The following is a 20,253-nucleotide window of genomic DNA, read 5'->3' as shown; positions in this document are numbered from 1 at the left end:
TTTAAACATCTAGATGTGGGCACGAGTCTGCAGCTTCATTTCTCTCTCTCTCTAATTTTTAAATCCGTCACTTTATTTCTTACACACACACTTTTCCGCTCGACTCTCATTTTAATCTCACACAGTGTTTAGTTGTTGTGTACGGACACTGTCTGGAAAAAGCGTCATTAGGATAAATACGGGGATTACCGTCCTCTTCTCTCTCACTCACATGCTCTCATGCGTTTTCTCTCTCTCTCTGCTGCTCGTATATTTGTACACCTAGGCAAGTATTATTACACTCGCTCTCAGTAAAGATCTGAACTCTGGTGTAAAGCTCACTCATCACTCTACACTTTCAAAGTGTTTTTTTTTTTTTTCTTCTCCCTTTTAACACATTGTGTTTTTTTTTGTTTTTTTTTAGTTAACACATTGTAATATTTTTGTAACTTTTTCTTTCTTAAAAAAAATGTAACTGCAGAAGAGTACAGTCGCTTGAACACATCTCAAGATTAAAAAAAAAAGTTTTTCAGGTTACTGGACATGGCTTAACTGTGCAAATTAAATCCAACTTGACGTGACATAAGCGGACAGTTACCAATCAGAGTGGGTGAAGACCATCACACAAGCTTTTTTTAGGACACCAGCCTGCTGCTCACACACCATTAGGTTATTAGTTATTGCATGTTTTCTATTTTGCCACCTCGGTGGTTGAATGAACGTCCTCTAGATGTCTGCACAGCCGAGACACTAACAACCTTTAAGCGACATCCAAAGACCTGCCTGTTTGAGGTATTTGGGTCAACTTCCACAAAAAAAAAAAAGAAAAAAAATCCTTCCTGACAGGGTTTGACTGATGGTACTTCTCGACAGTAATCTAGTGAACCAGTGTAAAGATATATGTTTATTGATGGGAACTTCAAAGCAGTTTTTAAGTCGCTCTGGCTAAGAGCTTCTGCCTAATGCTGTAAATGTTTATTCTACAGAATTAAATATACGACATAAAAATTTACTATTACAGTCATTAATAATCATCAGCAGATTTTGAGCAGAAGTAGAATCGAACATCTTGGGACTACATGGAAATTAATCATAACCATAATTACCAGCATCACATAGATTTTCTACAGCAGTGCTCACTAAAGTGTTTTATATACTTGCCTTAATTAGAAAGCATTTAGTTAAATTACAGAAGTGTTTTAAACACATCGATAAAACATCCTGGCATACGTACACGTAGTTCAGGGTCTAACAGATAAATCTCTTAACTTAGAAGACGAAGAAAGGGCAACGGAAGAACACAGAGGTCGAACATGGTGTAATTCCCAGTTCTGACTTCCCGCTTCGGAGATGAACGCAGCAGAAGAATGGAATCAAGCTGCAGCGCTCGGAAGGATGAGCAAGAGAGTGAGAGGACTGTTTAAGTGGTTTGGTAAAGTAGTAAGGTCAGCGGTTCATCTTTCCTGGGGTTTGACGAGTGGCGATTCAATCAGTCTTCTCGTGTTCCTGCTGTAGACTCGAGTGTTTAATTCGATTAATTTCATTAGAGAACATTCTCTACCCTGTAACTTCCTAATTAGGCTTTATGATTAATTCTTTAACTCACCCTGATTAAGTCATACATGGAAAATAAGCTGCAAATTAGCCAGGCAGAAATGTTATTAATGAGGTTAAAAACATTTTTGTTTGCGTTTGTCGATTTTAGTATGTTTTCAGTTTGTTTTTAGAGCTGGGTGGATGTTATTTATTTAACAAGCATGTTAAATTAGCACATGGTAAAAACTCATGTGGGTGGATGTTTGAGCAGCTCTGAAACATCCGCAGCGAAGGAGCAAGTGGTTAAAAATACCCCGTGAATCAGGCCACTCATCACTGAGCAAACTCTCCTCGCTTACAGAAACAGCAAGGTTATTTTCCTGACCCAGTCTGGTCTGGTTCCAGCGCTGCTATGGGGACGCTGTGAGCGAGAGTCATTAACAGGAGAGGAGTTGGGAATTGATCTGGCAACCCGCAGATGCCTAATGAGGAGGCAGAACGTGTAGAAAACGAGCTTCACATTTGTATGATGGTGAAAATCCACTAAATAAAAACAGTAGATGAGATAAATGAAACGAGGGAAAACGATTGACAGTTAATCTTTGAGACTCTAAAGTGGGCCTAGAAGCCCCGCCCACTTTACCTCATATTTCTCATCTTGTCATCTTCTGTGAAATTGAACAAACGTTTATTACAGTATACTAAAAAAACACTTTCGCGTTAAGTAGAAAATTGAGATGGAGTGTGTTATGCCGCCCCCAATGGTGCGTGAGCGAGCTGTTCGAAAAGATGGTCGGTGACGTCACGTGGATCGAAGGAAATGCGTGGGTCGGTCTGCGGCCCTCCCGACTGAGTGGCAGTAGAAGCTTTAATATGGGAGCCTTCAGTGACTGGGTGGAATTGGACACGACTAAATTAGGGGAGAAAATTCGGAAAAAGGGGGATAAATAACTGACCCAACTTGCACACAGTACTGTAATCGGATTGTGTACAGTGAGTGGAAAATTCTACAGCTATTGTTTAGTAAATATTAGGCTAACTGGATGCTTTGTCTGAAAAGACTGATAACTAACATAAGGCGTCTTTCTTCTTTTTCTGAGAATTTACATGATTGGGGTATGTTGTTTTTGTGTTAATACTTGATGTCACTGTAAATGGAAAAAAACTTGTTACAGTCACACATGAAGTATCACTCAGGTTGATATCGCAGTTAGAAGTTATCTCGTAATTATGAGTTGCACTTGCATGGTGTTGTCTTACAGTTGTGACTGGGGAAATATGTTATATTAAAAAAATAATAAATAGAATCCTTAGTGAGCAAGAAAGTCTCAGTTGTGTTGTTTTAGATCTGAGTTACATTAAAATAGCAATTAAGAGGTCAAACGTCATGTACAAGCAATAAACCTGTTTTCTATCAAAATGAGATTATTTACATCAGCCTCTAGAGGCTGTATTAATTGTATTAATATGTTTAATCTGTGTGTAAATATACACACAGGAGAGGTAAAATTTTCTTTTGTAAATTTGGCTTACACAAAGTTACTCAAGTTTACTATAAGATTGATAAATGAGGCTGTGCACGTGTGTGTTTGTGTGTGTGCAGACCTTATCAAATCAAACACTCTGTTCACTGTAAGCTGCTCACCCTTGAGGCGGAGACATTACAGATAAAAGAGAGCATAATGGAGGATGTGCGTCTGTAATTAGCAGAGCTTGACCCTCTGGCGTCTACGGTTCCTCCAACACACACACGCACACACACCCACACACCCCCCCTCCCTCTCAGAAACATGTAAACATCTTCGTTCCTTCCCAGTTCTTCCTTCTGATCAGTCTGCAATGTGTAATGACAATCAAATCAACATTTTTTTTTTCTTCCTGTAATTGTTGTTGTAACTGAAGCGCATAACGGCATTGTGCTTCCAGGAGACGCTCCAACGTGAATTAATTGTCGTTCCAGTTTTCCTCCTCAGCTCAGAGTTCGATCCGGTGTATATAATATATAATTTGGGAAATCAGGACAAAGAGACACCAGACTTGATCAGAGAGACAACTTTAGACAGCCTCTTTGTTTTTTATTTTACACATTTTACATTTACATTGTACAGAGGTGTTTCTCACCTGTGGGTGTGACTTTGTGTGTGTGAACCGTTTGCATTTCTGATCAAACTCTGATGCATTCAGACAGAAATATTGAAGCTTTCAGTTGCAGAAATGAAGTGTGTGTGTGTGTGTGTGTGTGTGTGTGTGTGTGTGTCTGGCGCTAAGCCAGAGGCAGCGGTTGAGCTGCAGTGTTCTGCTCTGGTGGTGGTGAAGCTGTAATTGTTTGGAGGACAGCGGAGTCGCCTCGGGCTCCGATAAAGTGAACCACAACAATCTCTCTCTCTCTCTCTGTTGGTCTCTTGTTTGATGTCCGTCTCTCTTTCTTTCTCATTTAGTTCTTTTTTGCTGTCTGTCTGTTTGTCATTCTGTCTCTTTTTGTTTATTTCTTATTTTCTCTTTGGCTCTCTTCTTGTCATTAGTCTAGTTCTCTGTCTGTTTTTGCTATTCTGTCTTTCTTACTTATTTTATCTTGTGCGTCTGTTTCTTTTTCTCTCTAAATCTACGTCACCGTGTCTCTCGATTTTGTTGTCTTTCTCTCGCTCTCTCTTGGTCTTTGTCCTTCTCCTTCTTTTATCCTTAGTGTCCTTGTCTGTTTATCATTCTCTCTTTCTCTTGCTGTCTTGCCATCTGTTTCTCCCATCTTTGTTTTTGTTTGCCCCCTTTTCTGCTTTCCTTTTACTGCAGTCTGTCTTCTGCTTTCTTTGTATGTAAGTTTGAGAATTAAGGCAGCAGGTGAGTAAGGTGTGAGTTGATGGATTTACTCTTTAGCAGACGAGAGTGTCTGTGTTAGATCGGCGCTATATAAAGCTCTGCTATCAGTCCGCTGTGGAAAATAGGGCTTCATCTTGTCGTGTGTGTGAGAGAGCTTAATCATGCGTTAACAGTGAGGTTAAACGCTGCTCTCCCACACAGCGCCTGTGTTAATAAGCGCTTAGCTGAAAGCATCAGACTCAAATAATTCATCATACAACACACTCACATTGACTGAACTGATAGATGTAGAGCCAGCATCACTCACTCACTCACACACATTAATTTTCTCATGTTTCCTGCATGTCCTACCTTCTGCCTCATCACACATCACTCAGCAGCCCTCACTGCAGCTGTTCCTCAAAACAGCTGCAGGTCGCTTACACAAAGATTCAGGTCTATTATGTTCGTTAAATATTAATCCATGTGGTGAATGAGTTTTTGTAGCTGCTAGAACAGAAAGTTAGCCCTTTCATGGACGTGAATGTAGGATAAAAAAACATGAGGTCAGCTTTAATAAAAAGAAAATGTGATTGTTAATGAATTAAGAGGAATAAAACACTCCAGGTTGTGCGGAGTGTTACAGCAACTCCACTGTTGTCCACCGTAGTGTTGATTGATTTTTTTTTTTTAAACCATACACACAGGTTAATAATAATTAGTTGGTTATCCTAAAGTGCTAAATATTCAGTGCTCAATATTCAGCAGTTTACAACAGAAGTGTCTTAGAGATTAGATTGTTGTGTACATTCGTGGCTAAAAGTTTTAAGAATGACACAAACATTAGTTTTCACTTTTATGCAGCACAATGATGGCTGCACGCGTTTCTTTGCAGGTCACCATGGTTAAAAATGGAAGAAGAATAATTTTAAGCATCACCCTCCTTTTGACATGTCGAGTCTGCCATTCTAACCCAATCAGCCTGACATAATGATTTCCAGCCTTGTGCTCGTCAACATTCTCACCTGAGTTAACAAGACGATTACTGAAATGATCTCAGCAGGTCCTTTAACGACAGCAATGAAATGCAGTGGAAAGGTTTTTTTGGGATTAAGTTAATTTTCATGGCAAAGGAGGACTATGCAATTCATCTGATCACTCTTCATAACATTCTGGAGTATATGCAAATTGCTATTATAAAAACTTAAGCAGCAACTTTCCCAATTTCCAATATTTATGTAATTCTCAAAACTTTTGGCCACGACTGTACATTATTGCTTAACCAGAATAGAAATGAATAGCGTTATGTGACGCTTTAGATGCTTTCAGCATCTAAATGTTAGAAGTGTATTGAAGCTGTTAAATGTGTTCTGACAGCACAGGTTTGTGGGTGTGTTCATGATCATGTTCGGGAGGTTCCAAGGCTCCGGTCCATGGAGCACACAGAGCTCATAACTCCCCATCTGCTCTCAGTCATTTACATGCCTAAGTGGCTGTCGCTCGCTTCAGTCCGCTGCAGACGCACCCCTAATGGGAGCTCATTAGGGATCCATCTGAGCCGCCGAAAATGGGGCGGAGAGGGAAAGGGACAGAGCGAGAAATTGCTCATGTAGGTTTCGATGTTCATGCTCCTGATACAGTTGAACATGGCAGACATCTTGCAACACCACATTCCAGTTTTATTCACTGTAGTCTTTGTGTGATGGTGTTAAACAGATCAGGCAGTGTTTGTTGCACATATCTCAAGGAAAATGTATGAACTCTGGACAACTAACACAGACTGTACAGAACGTGTGTGTATATATACAGTATATACACTACTCACAGTAAGTTAGGGATATTATTTACATGAGTGCTTTTCCTATTTGCTCTGAGTTTGAATGAAAGAAGTAAAAGTTCCCTTTGATATTACTAATAATGTATGAGAAGAAACACCATTTTCATTAGTTTAATATTTATTACCCCAATAACAGGCAGACAATAACAGGGATAGCCCCAAATAACAAAAATTTACAATGTCAGTAACAGGTGTTTCTATCATTTGCCGCAATGACAGCTTGACAGCGACGTCTCATGCTCCTCACTAGCCTCATGATGTTCTGAGGCAATGCGTTCCACTCTTCTACACGCAGTTCTGCCAGGTCACGTGGGGTGGGGTACGATCATCCACTCTCTGCTTCAACTGGTCCCAGACATGCTCTTTGGGGTTCAGGTCAGGGGACATTGATGGCCATACCATATGAGGCACTCTAACTTCCTGAAGTCGAGCTGTGACGATTCTGCCATGATGTGGTGAGGCATTATCATCCATGAACAGAAAGTTGGGGGTGTGCTGGCGGAATTGGGGGATGCTGTTGGGTTCTATAATGTCTCTAAGGTAAGAACGTGCAGTGACTGAGCCATGTACAATAACCAAATCTGTTCTGCGCTGACTGGTGATTTCTGCCCAGACTGTTGCACCTCCTTCACCAAAGCAAACCCTGGGGACCATGTTGACCTCAGCGTATCGCTCACCTTGCCTTCTCCAGCAGCGTGACCCAACACTCATCAGTAAACAGGATGATAGACCACTGCTGCATTGCCCAGGTCACATGGTCTTGTGCCCACTGCAAACGTTTATGGCGGTGTCTTGGTGTCAGTGGAGTCACCTGCAACGGTCGACTGGCATTCAAGTCAAAGCGGTGAAGTCGGTTACGAATGGTTTGTCTGGTACCATTCGCATCTCGTAAACGGGCCTGCAGCTGTGTGGCAGTTGCATAATGATGTCCAAGTGCATACTCACTAGGTACTGGTCATCGTTGTGGTCTGTCACTCGTGGGTCTCCACTCCTGGGTCTGTCATGAACTCTGCCAGTAGTTCTGTGTCTTGATGCAAGTCTGCTGATGACACTTTGAGACACACGAAGTTCACAAGCAACATCTGACTGACTGACATCGACCCAAAGGCGCGCCTAGCCAGGTGGCGCCGCTCGTCTGTTAAGTGACGTCGTGTGTTCATGACTGTTTAAATGATGAACTTGAAATGACTTACTGACAATTCCAGCTTTTTATACGCACAGAATGTTGAAATTGATGCCACTTTGAAAAAGGTTGTCTTTTGAGATTGACCCCAATATAAGGCAAAGACCTTTATATATTTATATCGCATACACACATACATTTGCATTTTTATATACAGAGGATTCTCAGTTTGTGAGTGTTTCGCAAGACCAGCAAAGATTTTTAAGAAATTTTGACTTAAAAAAACGAGCAGGTTTTGGTTTACAAGTACAGAGTATCATGTATACTGCATGCGCTTCCAGGGACTATTTGACCATTTTGATTTATAAACATTCAAATTCAATACAAACTTAAATAATTCTTTTGATTGTGTAAAGCTCCTTTGGGACAATGCCAATTGTTAAAAGCGCTATACAAATTGAATTGAATTGTTTTGACGCTGAGCATCACGTGATCACAACCGAGCCAAAGTTTTTTTTATTTCTCTCTCTTGCACTGCGGAAGTGGGTAATCGTCTCCCCTGCTGGGTCTTAGTGCGCGTCTCTTACTGGTATAATCAACATTGATGCACGCATTTTGTTCCTCAGCCTGTTGTGTGTGTGTTCGCGCGCGTAATTTGACACTGTGCCAAAATTACTGTTTACTGTATACTTTTTTTTAAGGTAAAGTGCAGGTTAATTTGTTTTATTTTAACTTTATATTTTGTATTAATTATTTTGATGTATTTCTTTTTTTGGGCTGTGGAACAAGAAATTGAGTTTCCATTATTTTTTATGGGAAAATTAAATTTGGTTTACGAGTGTTTTGGAATACGAGCCCACCTCTGGAATGAATTATGCTCCAAGGTTCCACTGTATCTCGCGCGCGCACACTATGTATGTGTGTATGCACACACATTTTTTATATATGCTTTGATTCTCATATTTTTCTTTATATATATCTTGTAATGTATTATAATTATAATGCTACTAGTCTTCCTTTATCCATCATACATCATCCATTTTCATGCAAAGATGATGGAGAGAGTTGCTCAGAATTGGTTTTAGAAGTCTTAATTAATGTTCAGGATAAAAAATTTTTTTAGAGCCCCTAGTCATCATCCTAGTCTCTTTTGTACATACACACATTGCCTGTCAGCCTGAGAGAACGAGGGATGATGCAGGCTTTCTCTGTGACTTATCCACAGAATATTGAATTTTATCCATGGAATATTCAGGTGAATGGATCCCAGCAATGGGGATTAGTCCACATCAATAGGGATTAACCTGCAGCATTTGATCAACAAATTGCTTATACTGTTGCTGTAAGGGAATTGACCATGTAAAGTATGGGTCGTGTGTGAGAGAGAGTGTGAGGTTACTGGCTGAACGCATGTGTGTGAGATTTTGGTAGCAATGCATTTGCTTTTTTCTTGAACTGCTAGGCATAAGCTAGACGCTGAAGCTTTATGGTCATAGTGTGTGTGAGGCGAGCCAATCGTTTGTATCTGTGGGGTCAGGTATGAGGAAGAGGGTAGATATTACTCTGAAAAACAAATTCAGGAGAAAATGGTGGGAGGTGAGGAGTTTCTATTGTTGTACATTATGAAATATAATCTTTACTCTGTCAGTACTGTGGATAATAAAGAAAAACTTACATATACATGTATATGTTTGTATGTGTGTGTGAGTGTGTGTGTTGCCTGAGCTGCTGAAATTCAGTTTTATGTAAAACATAATGACTGATTTCTCTCTCTCTCTGTCTCTCTCTCTCTCTCTCTCTGTCTCTCAGGTCTCAGTGGTGTAGGGTGTAGCGCGGGGGCTGAGAGGCACGCACATGAGGAAGGGGCATCTGGAGACCCCTGTCCCCACGCACAGCGCTTGCACACATCCGTACCCACGCATAGTTAAAGGGAGACGCGCCCACCAGCAGCCATGGTAAGTCGCCTATTTTTAAAATGTATTACTGGTTTACAGTCATAACCTGCTGTGATTAACACAAAATATACTTTGACTGCATTTTTTTCACGGCGGAGCATCATCGTACACGACCCTGTAAACGAGCTGCTACTATGTAAACAATAACGTATTAACGCTTATGTTAAAGCCTGAGTAACGGTCCATTTAAACAAAAATAACCAACTGCACATTTTGCACATTTGGAGTGGAGAGTTTAACCTGTGTGTGGTGTAAGGAAGCATATTGTGCTAGTGTTCGTGTCAGAATAGGAGTTTTCTCTGATTGATCAATCACAATTAAGTAAAAAACTAGTATCAAAGAGTGTTTATAAACAAATCTGCCTGTCCTGAGCGTTACTCATGTGTCCACCTCTACGTGTTCCGCATTCCTATAACGATTTAGACCTCCGTCAGGTGGCCGTATCAGCGTTCTGCTTTCCTTCACGTTCATGGACCCAGAGTGTGTGTGAGCTCGACTCCTTCACACGCTCGCCCGTAATGTAACCCTCGATTACAGCTACAGTGAGATGTCAAGCTCTCCTGATAACGCCTGAACGCCCCCCCCCCCACACACACACACACACACAGACAGACAGAGCGAGAAAGGGAGAGAGATGAGGGTTTGATAAATGGCGCGGTGCTACGGTGGGGTCTCGGGGGAGTGTGAAGGCTGTGTGCTTTGAATTATTAACGCTGCGCAACGAACAGGCCTCATAAATAAACCAGCGCAATCAGCACGGCGCTAGCACCAGCGCTAATGCTAATCCAGTGGCAGCGCTCCGGCATCAGTGACCTTGGTCTCATTTGTGTGTCTTCCTCTCGCACACACAGACACCACACTCTTCTTTCTCTCTCTTGTCTCTATGAATTGATCGATTTATTGCTCAAAGAATGTGCTGACCTTGCTGGAGTGTTTCTGTCTCTCTCTCTCTCTCACACACACTCTCTCTCAAACACACACACACACACACACACGTCATCTTTGCATCAATCTTAACAGTTAGTCATAACCAGTAGCGTTGAGAAGGACACACACACACACACGTTAACAAAGGCTATGGTTATTTGAAAGCAGTTTGTGTGCGCGCGCATGAATTTTTAACGCATGCCTTTGTTGCTTGAAGCGCAGTTGCGGTTCAGCTTCATACTCACCTTGCAGATGTCTTAGCGCACGCACGCACGCACAACTGCTTCTACAGTACCTCAGGAGCATACACTCTGCTCACGTCCCTGATTATGTGACACTAAATTTCGATCACCTGAAATATTTCAATGCATGTATATATTAATAAATCTATAGTGTGTATTATGCTGCACTTTTTGTATTAAACAAATGTTTAAAACCTTCACATGCTGAATGTGCCTTTGTGATTTAAAAAGGCACCCACTCATATAGCACAGCCCTTCTTTAGCTTGATTTTAAAACAACTTTTGCGATGTCACAGCATTTATTTCTGTCCAGAGGTGCATATATTGCTCAGTAAAGTCTTCTCCAGCATGTCCCAAAGACTCTTGGTTTCTGTGGTGTCTAGTTCATGTGTGAAAATGATTCCTCGTGCTCCCAGAATTGCTCTTTTACACTCTGAGTTATGGAATATGGCGCATGCTATCAGGGAAGAGAAACTCCATAGATGTGATAACCTGGTGATTCAGTACTGACTTCATTTTATTGCCACATAACGTTACTGAGTCTAGACCTGAGGAACTGAATCAACCCCTGACACGCCCATCACTCTGGAATAGGATCAGTCTGGACTCCTGTATAGTCCTAATCCTGTATAGTCCTTCACTATTAAAAGCACTATCCTTAAGTTTTAATAATTTGTTGAACAGTTCATAACCCTGTCATTTCAGCTTTATCTCTTTAGTTGTTGTCTTTGCTTAAAAAAGGACCATAATTTTTCTCTTCAGAAACAAATTTGCACCAAAAATTATTCATCCTGTGGTTCACAGGTGAACTAAATTACGAGTGTTCCAGTTGGCTAAAACACAATGTGATTCTCTTCATGGTATACAGGTACACATGGTAGCAGAGGGTAGAGCTGTGAATTGCGAGGGGACCAGGAAACACACATCATGATGACTTTGTTAGCAGATGATGCGAGATGCTACAGAGCGCTGCTAATCAGACACTATTGTTTTAGTTTAATGTATCCTTTAATCCTCTTATAAACGAAGTGTCCTCGTCAGTCCACAATTCCAGCTACTGGTGTTTAAGTGTGTGTCTGGAGGTGTGAGGCACACGCAGCCGCTACTGTATGTTTTATCACACAGTGTGTGTGTGAGCGTGACTGGTTTACATTGGGCGGAGATGCTCTGTAGGGATGATGTGTGAGGTCAGGAGCTTCTGAAAGACATCTTTAACACTGTCCAGTTTGCATTAACAATTGTAGCCTGCGTAACACTATTGCTTGTGTGTGTGTGTGTGTGTTCCATATTTCACACTCTGAGAATAGAATTGTTCCATACATCATTAAGCAGCTCTCCACTGTGTGCACACGGTTTTAGTTTATCTTTAATCTGGTGTGTGTGTGTGTGTGTGTGTGTGTGTGTGCAGTACAGCTTACCATGTCTCAGGGGCTGCAGCTGCAGATATCAAAACAGTACACGGCTTCAGCTCAGGAAATGTTTACACCCAAAATGTGAGGACATGTGCTAATGCATGAGTGTGTGATTAAGATGCAGTGATACTTCTTGGCTGTTAAACACACACACACAACCATACACACACTCCAGCAGTGAGTTTTACACCCATGCCCCAGCTCCTATTAGAAACGCCTCATAAACTTTACTCTGACTGTTAAATACAGCTGCATGGAGATCCCCCTCACTTTCCCTCTTTTTGTTCTCTTTCTCTCTCTCTCTTTCTCTGCCTCTCTCAAGCTTCAAGATTTAAAGGTGCTTTATTAGCATGTCAAATATTTACATTCGTATTGCCCAAGCTTAGAAATGAATCACAAGGAAATAACAGGAGTAGATTGTTTAAAAAAGAGAGAGAATAGTATAAAAAGAGTAATCATAAATAAATATATATAAAATAAAAGTACGGCCATTTAGTTAAAGTCAAAGAAAGTGACTCTCATGAACATTGTTGAACAAAAAATGGGAAGCAATTTTAAAGATTCAAAGAACTTTATTAATCCCAAGGGGAAATAGTTTTTTTGTGTTTGTGCATATGATAGTAATATTAATAATAACATTAACACTGATCAGTGTGGGTTTGCGTTTCATGTGTGTTTCTCTCTCTCTCTCTCTCTCTCTCTAACACACACACACACACACACACACACACACACACACACACACACACACACACACACACACACACACACACAGCCAACGAGTGTAAAGTTCATTGGGGACTTGGAAGTATTCAGATCTTTGTTTTTTTTTACACACTTTATCAAAAACTTTAAGATTTATTCACTCAAAACATCTATTTTAATTTAAAATAAAATCTCTTATTAAAAAAATGTATGCGGTTTTCTGTAGAAGCTCTTTTGCTAAAATAAGAACACAGTCATCTTAGCTAAATCTCTTCAAGCTCTTTATTCCTGGCTTTGGACAGTTTCTCCCATTTTTAATACTAACAACAATAACAGTAAATTGTTATTTTACAGCATGGAGGTCAGCTTTTTGGAAGAACAGTATTGTCAACTACATTTCCACGATAAAACTGTCTCTCATGAAGACCTTTCCAGGAAACCAAGACCAAAACTTGCCTCTGTTGCAAAGAAGTTCATTTAGAGTCACCAGCCTCAGAAATCACCAAACAGGACCTCAGATTAGAGCCGTTATGAAGCTTTACAGAGCAGAAGTAGCAGATGTACATCTCAATATCAACTGTTCAAAGGAGATTGTTGTATATTTTGGATGACTTTACTGTAGCATTGCTTCATAGTGTAGAAATAAATAAAATTAAGAAGGACCGTAGAGTTAGAAACTGATCCCAAACTTTTGAGTGGTTCTGTGTGCTTCAGGTAGTTAATTAAGATAGTTCAGGTTAGTTGTCATCATGCTTAAGTTTGTGTCTAAAGTCATGGACACTCAGGGGTCTCTTCAGGACCTCCCTATACCCTGTCATAGTATGAATGATATTAAGCAGTTGATGAGCTTTGCCTGGTTTTCCCCACACAGAGCTCATAGATAAGCCCAGAAAGGTCCATTTTTTTTTCCTCCATCTGACCTGAGACTCCACAGTACAGTATCTACCCATGAGATAAATTTTCCTGACAAGTGTCTTGATGGATTGGTGATGATTCCACTTCATCCCTGTGGAGGACATGTGAAGCTTTCGAACATCCATTGGGTCCACTGGGCAACACTATAATGAAGCCCACTTCATTGCTCTCTCAGCTCTCTTTAGACTTCCCGGCCGCGGAAAGCTACATCATTTGGGATTCAAACTTGCGATTCCTGCATGAATTCCCACCGAACCACTCAGGCCAATTTAATGCTTTAAATAAATCAGAGTTTTTAAATTTTGCCCGATTTCATGTCTTTTCTCTGTTTTTGTTTGGAGTCTGTGGTCCTCTTTCAACTCATCCCCAGTTCCAGCTCTTTGTCTTCATTATGTGTGTGGTGAGAATGTGAGACAGTCAGTCATTGTTTTACTGCATGGTGTGTGAACGTGACAAATTTACATCTGTCCGATCCGCACTCGGGTGAGGATGCTTGAGGTCAGGAGCTTTAGTGCTGCATTTTTTACACAGTGTTAACATTTGTGTAAGGCTCAGAGTGTGTGCAAGGTTTTATACAACTTTAACTTTGTTTCTCTATATCTATGACAAACTTTTTCTATGACCGTATTTATATCACGTGACTCATTGAGACAGGATTAAAATTCCTCTGATATTTCAGCCTCATCTTTCGTACATAATTTGTCAGAAATGCAAACCGCACCTCCTATCCTGGAGATGATTTTTGTTGAGATGTTTGAACACACACCATGTCTTGTCGCAAGAAGCTGTCAGAAAGACAAATGTCAGCTTGCCTTAGCGCAACCGTTCTGCAGGCGAGACTAGACTTGTCGTTTATGTCCTTATCCACATCTCAGTGTAGCAGTTATCTCAAAGGAAGGGAATAATTTTTGCTCCAGCACACTGTAGTCTGATGTACATGATGTGACCTGCTGTAGAAAGTACGCACAGAGAGCGAAGGCGCTGTGGGTGTGAGATATAGACAAAAATGTATAGCAGCATATAAATTGGACGTAACATTTCTGTATGTCGTCCTCCTTTATTCTGATTTCGATGCCTCAGCAGAATTTTTATAGACTTCACTTTATTGAAAAATGCATAAGGATTTTTTTTTATCCCGAGTATATAAATCCTCTGAGTAAAGAAATAGTTTAATCTTTTTCTGCGCCTAATGAACACAACAGAATAGAGAGCTCTTCTGTCATAAAAGCTCTTAAAATGCTTTGTTTTTTAAAACAATCTAAGGAAAGCAACACTAACATTTTATAAAAAAATTAACAACTACAGAACAGGGTGGTGAGATAAAGCAAAGTTACCATCAACTAAAGGTGCTTTATTTCTCTTGTACAGCAGCGATTTACCAATCAGAGCACTTAAAAAAAAAAAAAAAAATATATATATATATATATCTTGTAACCAAATTTCGAGCATTTATAATTGTCGAGTGGTTATAAAGCAGAGAACGAGGGGAAAGTCAAAGTCTGAGGAAGAGGAGTTGGTTGTGGCCAAGAAACAAAGAACAGAGAGAGAGTGGAGAGGGAGCAATAAGGTTTAACGGCTTATTAAAAATGAATCGGCGTTGAAATTGATTTTGTACCTATAAAAATTAAACTTGGACATAAGTGCTCTCAGGATGCTGCAATCACCAGTCCTGTATGATTACCCTGGAAGGAGTTATAATAAACAGAGCCCTTCTCTTTTCCCTCAGAGGTCCATCCGCTCCTTCGGAAATGACGACCGCCACGTCATGGCCAAACACTCCACCATCTACCCGTCCTCTGAGGCGCTGGAAGCCGTACAGAGCCTCGTCTCGACTGTCGAGTGCGCTCTCAAACACGTCTCCGACTGGATGGACCAGCCTCAGGCCGAGCAGCCGAATCAGTCCAGTGGGCAGGAGGAGGAGCGCGAGCCCAGCGCTGACGAATCAGCAGAGGAAAGCACCAAGTGAGTGACCTCACTACACAAACTAACTCATTTACACCACAGAGAGAGAGAGAGAAACAGATGCTGTGAAATAGAGGCAGGGGACAGAGTGAGTGAGTGAGGGAGAGAGGGAGGGAGAGATGCACACTGAAATAGGCAGCGAAATACCGAAGAGAGATGTGGAGGAAGACCTGCGTGTATAGACATGTGCATGCATACACACCTGAGGAAATGGGGACTAAAAGAGAAACATTTGGAGAATTCAGCACACACAGAGAGAGAGAGAGAGAGAGAGAGAGAACTCTCCCAAAAGTGTCGAGAGGAGAGTCTTCTCATTCGACTGGTCCTGAACCCCACACACACACACCTACACACACACACACACACACTAGAGAAGCAACACCATATTACTGGTAGAAATACAGTAATAAATGAGTCCAGTATATAATGCAGTACGCAGTGCACTCTGGCCCTAACTCCTAACCTGAACACGCCCCTTTGACCCAGTCGTCTAGACGTCAAAGTCCCTGGCCCTGGTCTGAGTTACTAAGATTTTTACACTTGCCAATTCTTTTTACTTACAACACTTAAACTTATAGACCCGCATGTTTACTTGATGCCTATTAAGCCCCACCCCTGACACATGCTGATGTGACTCTGCCTGTGTGTGTAATGTTATGACTGATCAGTGTATGGCTAATATGTTTGTTCTTCACACTTCTCACTCCTGTATGTGTATACACTCAGCTGAAGTCAAGTGAGGCGCTGAGAAAGTGTGAGACTGAACCTAGTACTGTGTGTCCCATTAACAGTCATTAATCATTATTTAACATTACAGCTAACAGCATGAGTGTGTTAAATCTCTCTCTCTCTCTCTCTCTTTCTCTCTCTCTCTCTCAGTGAGGGCGGCAGCACCAGCACCAGCACCAGCAGCAGCAGTACTAGCGGGGGTGATGGCAGGGTGCTGTGTGGGGTGATGCGTGTCGGCCTGGTGGCCAAAGGGCTGCTCATTAAAGACGACATGGACCTGGAACTGGTGCTCATGTGTCGAGAAAAACCCACACACACACTGCTGCGCACCGTCTGTGAGAACCTCCCACTGCAGATAGAGGTACACACACACACACACACACACACACACACACACACACACACTGCTGCGCACCGTCTGTGATGATCTCCCACTGCAGATAGAGGCAGGCATACACACACACACACACACACACACACACACACACACACGCGCGCGCGCGCACGCACACACACACTGCTGTGCACCGTCTGTGAGAACCTCCCACTGCAGATAGAGGTACACACACACACACACACACACACACACACACACACACACACACACACACTGCTGCGCACCGTCTGTGATGATCTCCCACTGCAGATAGAGGCAGGCGTACACACACACACACACACACACACACGCGCGCGCACACACTGCTGAGCACTGTCTGTGAGAACCTCCCACTGCAGATAGGGGTATAAATATATATATATACACACACACACTGCTGAGCACTGTCTGTGAGAACCTCCCACTGCAGATAGAGACGCACACACACACACACATACACACACACGCGCGCTGCTGTGCCCCTCTCGGTGCACACACAAAGACGTTACGGAGACGTTTTCACACCCCTTAGTGCAGAGCTTCATCTCTGTTTACAGCTCGTACTTACCAAGAGACGAACCACAAGAGTGAGAACGTGTGTGTGTGTGTGTGTGTGTGTGTGTGTGTGTGTGTGAGAGAGAGAGAGGGAAGCAACACTGGCACTAACAAGCTCTATTTATATTCATCATGTGTAATTAATCTGATCCTGCTGGCCACAAGCTTCCCTTCATTACACAGCAGGAGAGCAGGGCCTGATCACCAGGTCACTGCGCACACACACACACACACACACTTATACGCTCACTGCAGACACTGCGCACTATCAATGCAGACCTGCACACACCGCAACACATAGGACACACACACACACGCGCATGCACCCTCACACCCTGCAGACACTCACAAATAGATGCACACCAGCAGCATAATCACTGCACACACTCACTGTCACACACACACATTCACATTTATACACACTTGTACACAAACACACATTGCAGACACACACACATCTGCACACACTGCAGACACTGCGCACTGTCGATGCAGACCCGACACACACACACACACACACACACACAGGTTAGAGAAGTTGTTACAGCTGAGTGATCTGTCAGTAGAACGCTCACAATGTAATAAATCAGCTTTTGATGGAACAGCAAACTTTTCCTCCTTTATTCTCTCCTTCGCTCTCACTTTTGCTCATTTTTTTTCCTTTTCACTCATTTTCACTTTCTCTCCCCCCCCCCTCTCTCCCTCTTTTTCTCTCTCTGTTTTAGGAAATCTTTTTGCCCTTAAGTCATGAATTTACACAGACATGCTGTGTCTATCCTGTCTATCATTATATCTCGTTATCTCTCTCTCGCGCGCGCACACACACAGACACACACACACTTGTCTCTTTAGGGAGGGGTTATTCCCTCGTTCAAATCAGAAGAGTAGTGCAGATTAGAGATGTGCGTGTTTGGAATAGATTCCGAGGGTTTATGTTTAGTAGAAGGTCAGTGGGACTTGAAATTCCTCTGAAAGTCTAATTGAATTTTAATTACTTAATTATACATTTAATATTCAAATATATTTAAATATAAATTAGCCTGTTATTCTGCTCTGGCGGAGAGTGAACATCAGCAGTTTGTGTCTCATAAAACATTTCAAAATGTTTAACCACGAGCCTGAATATCGCTTCGTCCTCAACGTCTCTGCAGTTTTTTTACATCCCGTCACTTTGCTACAAATTATTTTAATTTATCGCCGTAAGACTCGGTGGAAACTGTTGGGATTTGGTTTGAAGTGGTGAAGTACATTATGACATGGTTTTACTGGTTTGACTGAAAATGTAGACTTTGACCTTGTGACCTTTGACCTTTTCTGGCAGAAGCTAACAGAAGAGAAGTACGAGGTGGAGTGCAGCGTCCCTGAGGCGGCCATCTTGATTCGCAGTACAGCCGATCCCAAACTCAGGCTGAAGGTCACGCTCACCTCTCCACTGATCAGAGAGGACGACGAGACGCCAGAGCAAGGTAAAGCCCCCCCCCCCCACCCACACACACGCACACACGCGCGGAGAGAGGGCGCAGTGGTAAAACACATGCGATGATGAAGATGATGCAAAAAACAAAAAACGAGATCAGTGTGTGCGTACTCTGTGGGCACGTATATATATATACACACACACACACACACACACACACACACACACAGGACAGAGGAAGTAGATAAATAGTTAAAGGCAAACATTCTCTTCATCTCTTTTATACTCTAATCCTTATTTTTTATTCTCTTTCCCTCCATTTTTTTCTCTTTATTTCTTTCTTCTGTCTCTCTCTCTTTTTTTTGGACTGTTTATCTTCTCTCTCTTTTTAGGCCCCCTTGTTTGTCTGTCTCTCTGTATCTCCCCCCTTCTTTGTCTGTACCTCTCTCTGTATCATTCTGTCTGTATTGTTTCTGTCTCTCTCTTTTTCTTTGTTTCTCTTGTTCTCTCTGTATCACACTTTCTTCCCCTCTGTATCTTTCTTTCTGTATCTTTTTCTATTTATTTTTCTCCTCTCTTATAGGCTTCTGTATATTATTTCTCTTTTTCTTTTCTGGTCTGCGTGTATCTCTCTTTCTTTGCCTGTATATATTTCTCTTTCTTGGGTTAGAAAGTAGACCAGTGTGTATCCTTATTTAGAGATTAGTACCTCCACTGCTACAGTTACATCCATCTTTTTCTGCGTGTGTGCGTGTGCGCGCGCTGTATCATCGGTCATATTTCTCACTTGGATCAGAGACCTTGTCCCCATGAGGAATGGCTTTGTCTCTGACTGACTGTCCAGATAAAACTCATCAGAGTCTCACTCTTTCTCACACATACACACACACACACACACACACACACACACACACACAGTGAGAGATGAGCAGATAGAGCTTCCCACACACTCTGAGTGATGTCCACTCCTACTGTAGGTGTTTTAAAGGCCACCTGATGTCCACTGATTGCTGATGCAGGTGATAAATCTCCCGCTAACAGGAAGTGCAGGTGGAAGTGATTTTATTGGCTGCAGTCTGACAACACACCCAAGCAGAGCAGCACTCGGTGAACTCACAGACTTATCTGCTTTCGCTTCTCCTGAATAAAAAGCGTTTTATCCTGTGTGACAATTCGTCCTAATAATCACTACTCATTTCATCCAGAGTAAATAATCTTGTGTCTTTGGATAATGTAGAAAAAGAGGACGGGATGGTTCTTTACAGAGAGAGAGAGAAAGAAAGTGGAACAACTTCATCCTGAGAGCGAAAGAGGATAGTAGAGAGACAGGAAAATAAAAATGAGAGGTAGAGGGAGTTGTGGATACAGACATCGAGAGAAAGAGAGAGATGGAGTGACACTGGCACAGGGATGGAGAGATAGACTATAAGAGATTAAGAGAGGTGGTTGGAGAAAGAGGTTAATATATAAAGAGATGGAGAGAAAGAAAAGAGAGAAAGAGATGAGGCAAGAGGTAGAGAGGGAGGTGGGTTGGAAAAGAGGTCGATGGAAAAGAGACACTGAAAAAGAGATGACTATAGAGATCAGAAGGGAGGATTGATTTTGACATGGAGGAAAAGAGACACAAGTGGAGAAAGAGACAGACAGGTGGAGAAAGGAATAGATGGGGGTAAATGTGGAAAAGAAAACGGATGGGTGAGTGACAGCATGGTGGAGAGAGAGAGACGGAAAAATGTAGAGACAAAGACATGGATACATGTAGAGACCCAAGAGATGAATGTCAATGACAC

General features: G+C 41.9%; 1 protein-coding gene across 5 annotated transcripts in view; it reads left to right on the top strand.

Moving 5' to 3' along the window:
* strbp (spermatid perinuclear RNA binding protein) overlaps positions 1–20,253 on the top strand; it is an 84,391-nt gene that overhangs the window by 37,417 nt on the left and 26,721 nt on the right. For 4 of the 5 annotated variants that reach the window (XM_053516124.1, XM_053516119.1, XM_053516120.1 and 1 more), the window contains 4 exons: positions 9,078–9,223; positions 15,151–15,386; positions 16,266–16,476; positions 18,368–18,512. In XM_053516124.1, the coding sequence (XP_053372099.1) occupies positions 9,221–9,223; positions 15,151–15,386; positions 16,266–16,476; positions 18,368–18,512 (595 nt within the window). In that variant the 5' untranslated portion in view covers positions 9,078–9,220. The remainder of the gene's footprint in view (positions 1–9,077; positions 9,224–15,150; positions 15,387–16,265; positions 16,477–18,367; positions 18,513–20,253) is intronic. The other variant, XM_053516122.1, reaches the window with a different exon arrangement.

The sequence above is a fragment of the Clarias gariepinus genome, chromosome 17 (genome assembly GCF_024256425.1).
Source record: "Clarias gariepinus isolate MV-2021 ecotype Netherlands chromosome 17, CGAR_prim_01v2, whole genome shotgun sequence".
Taxonomy (NCBI): domain Eukaryota; kingdom Metazoa; phylum Chordata; class Actinopteri; order Siluriformes; family Clariidae; genus Clarias; species Clarias gariepinus.
Note: the sequence above shows the minus strand (reverse complement) of the source record. Positions and strands in the feature narration are given on the sequence as shown.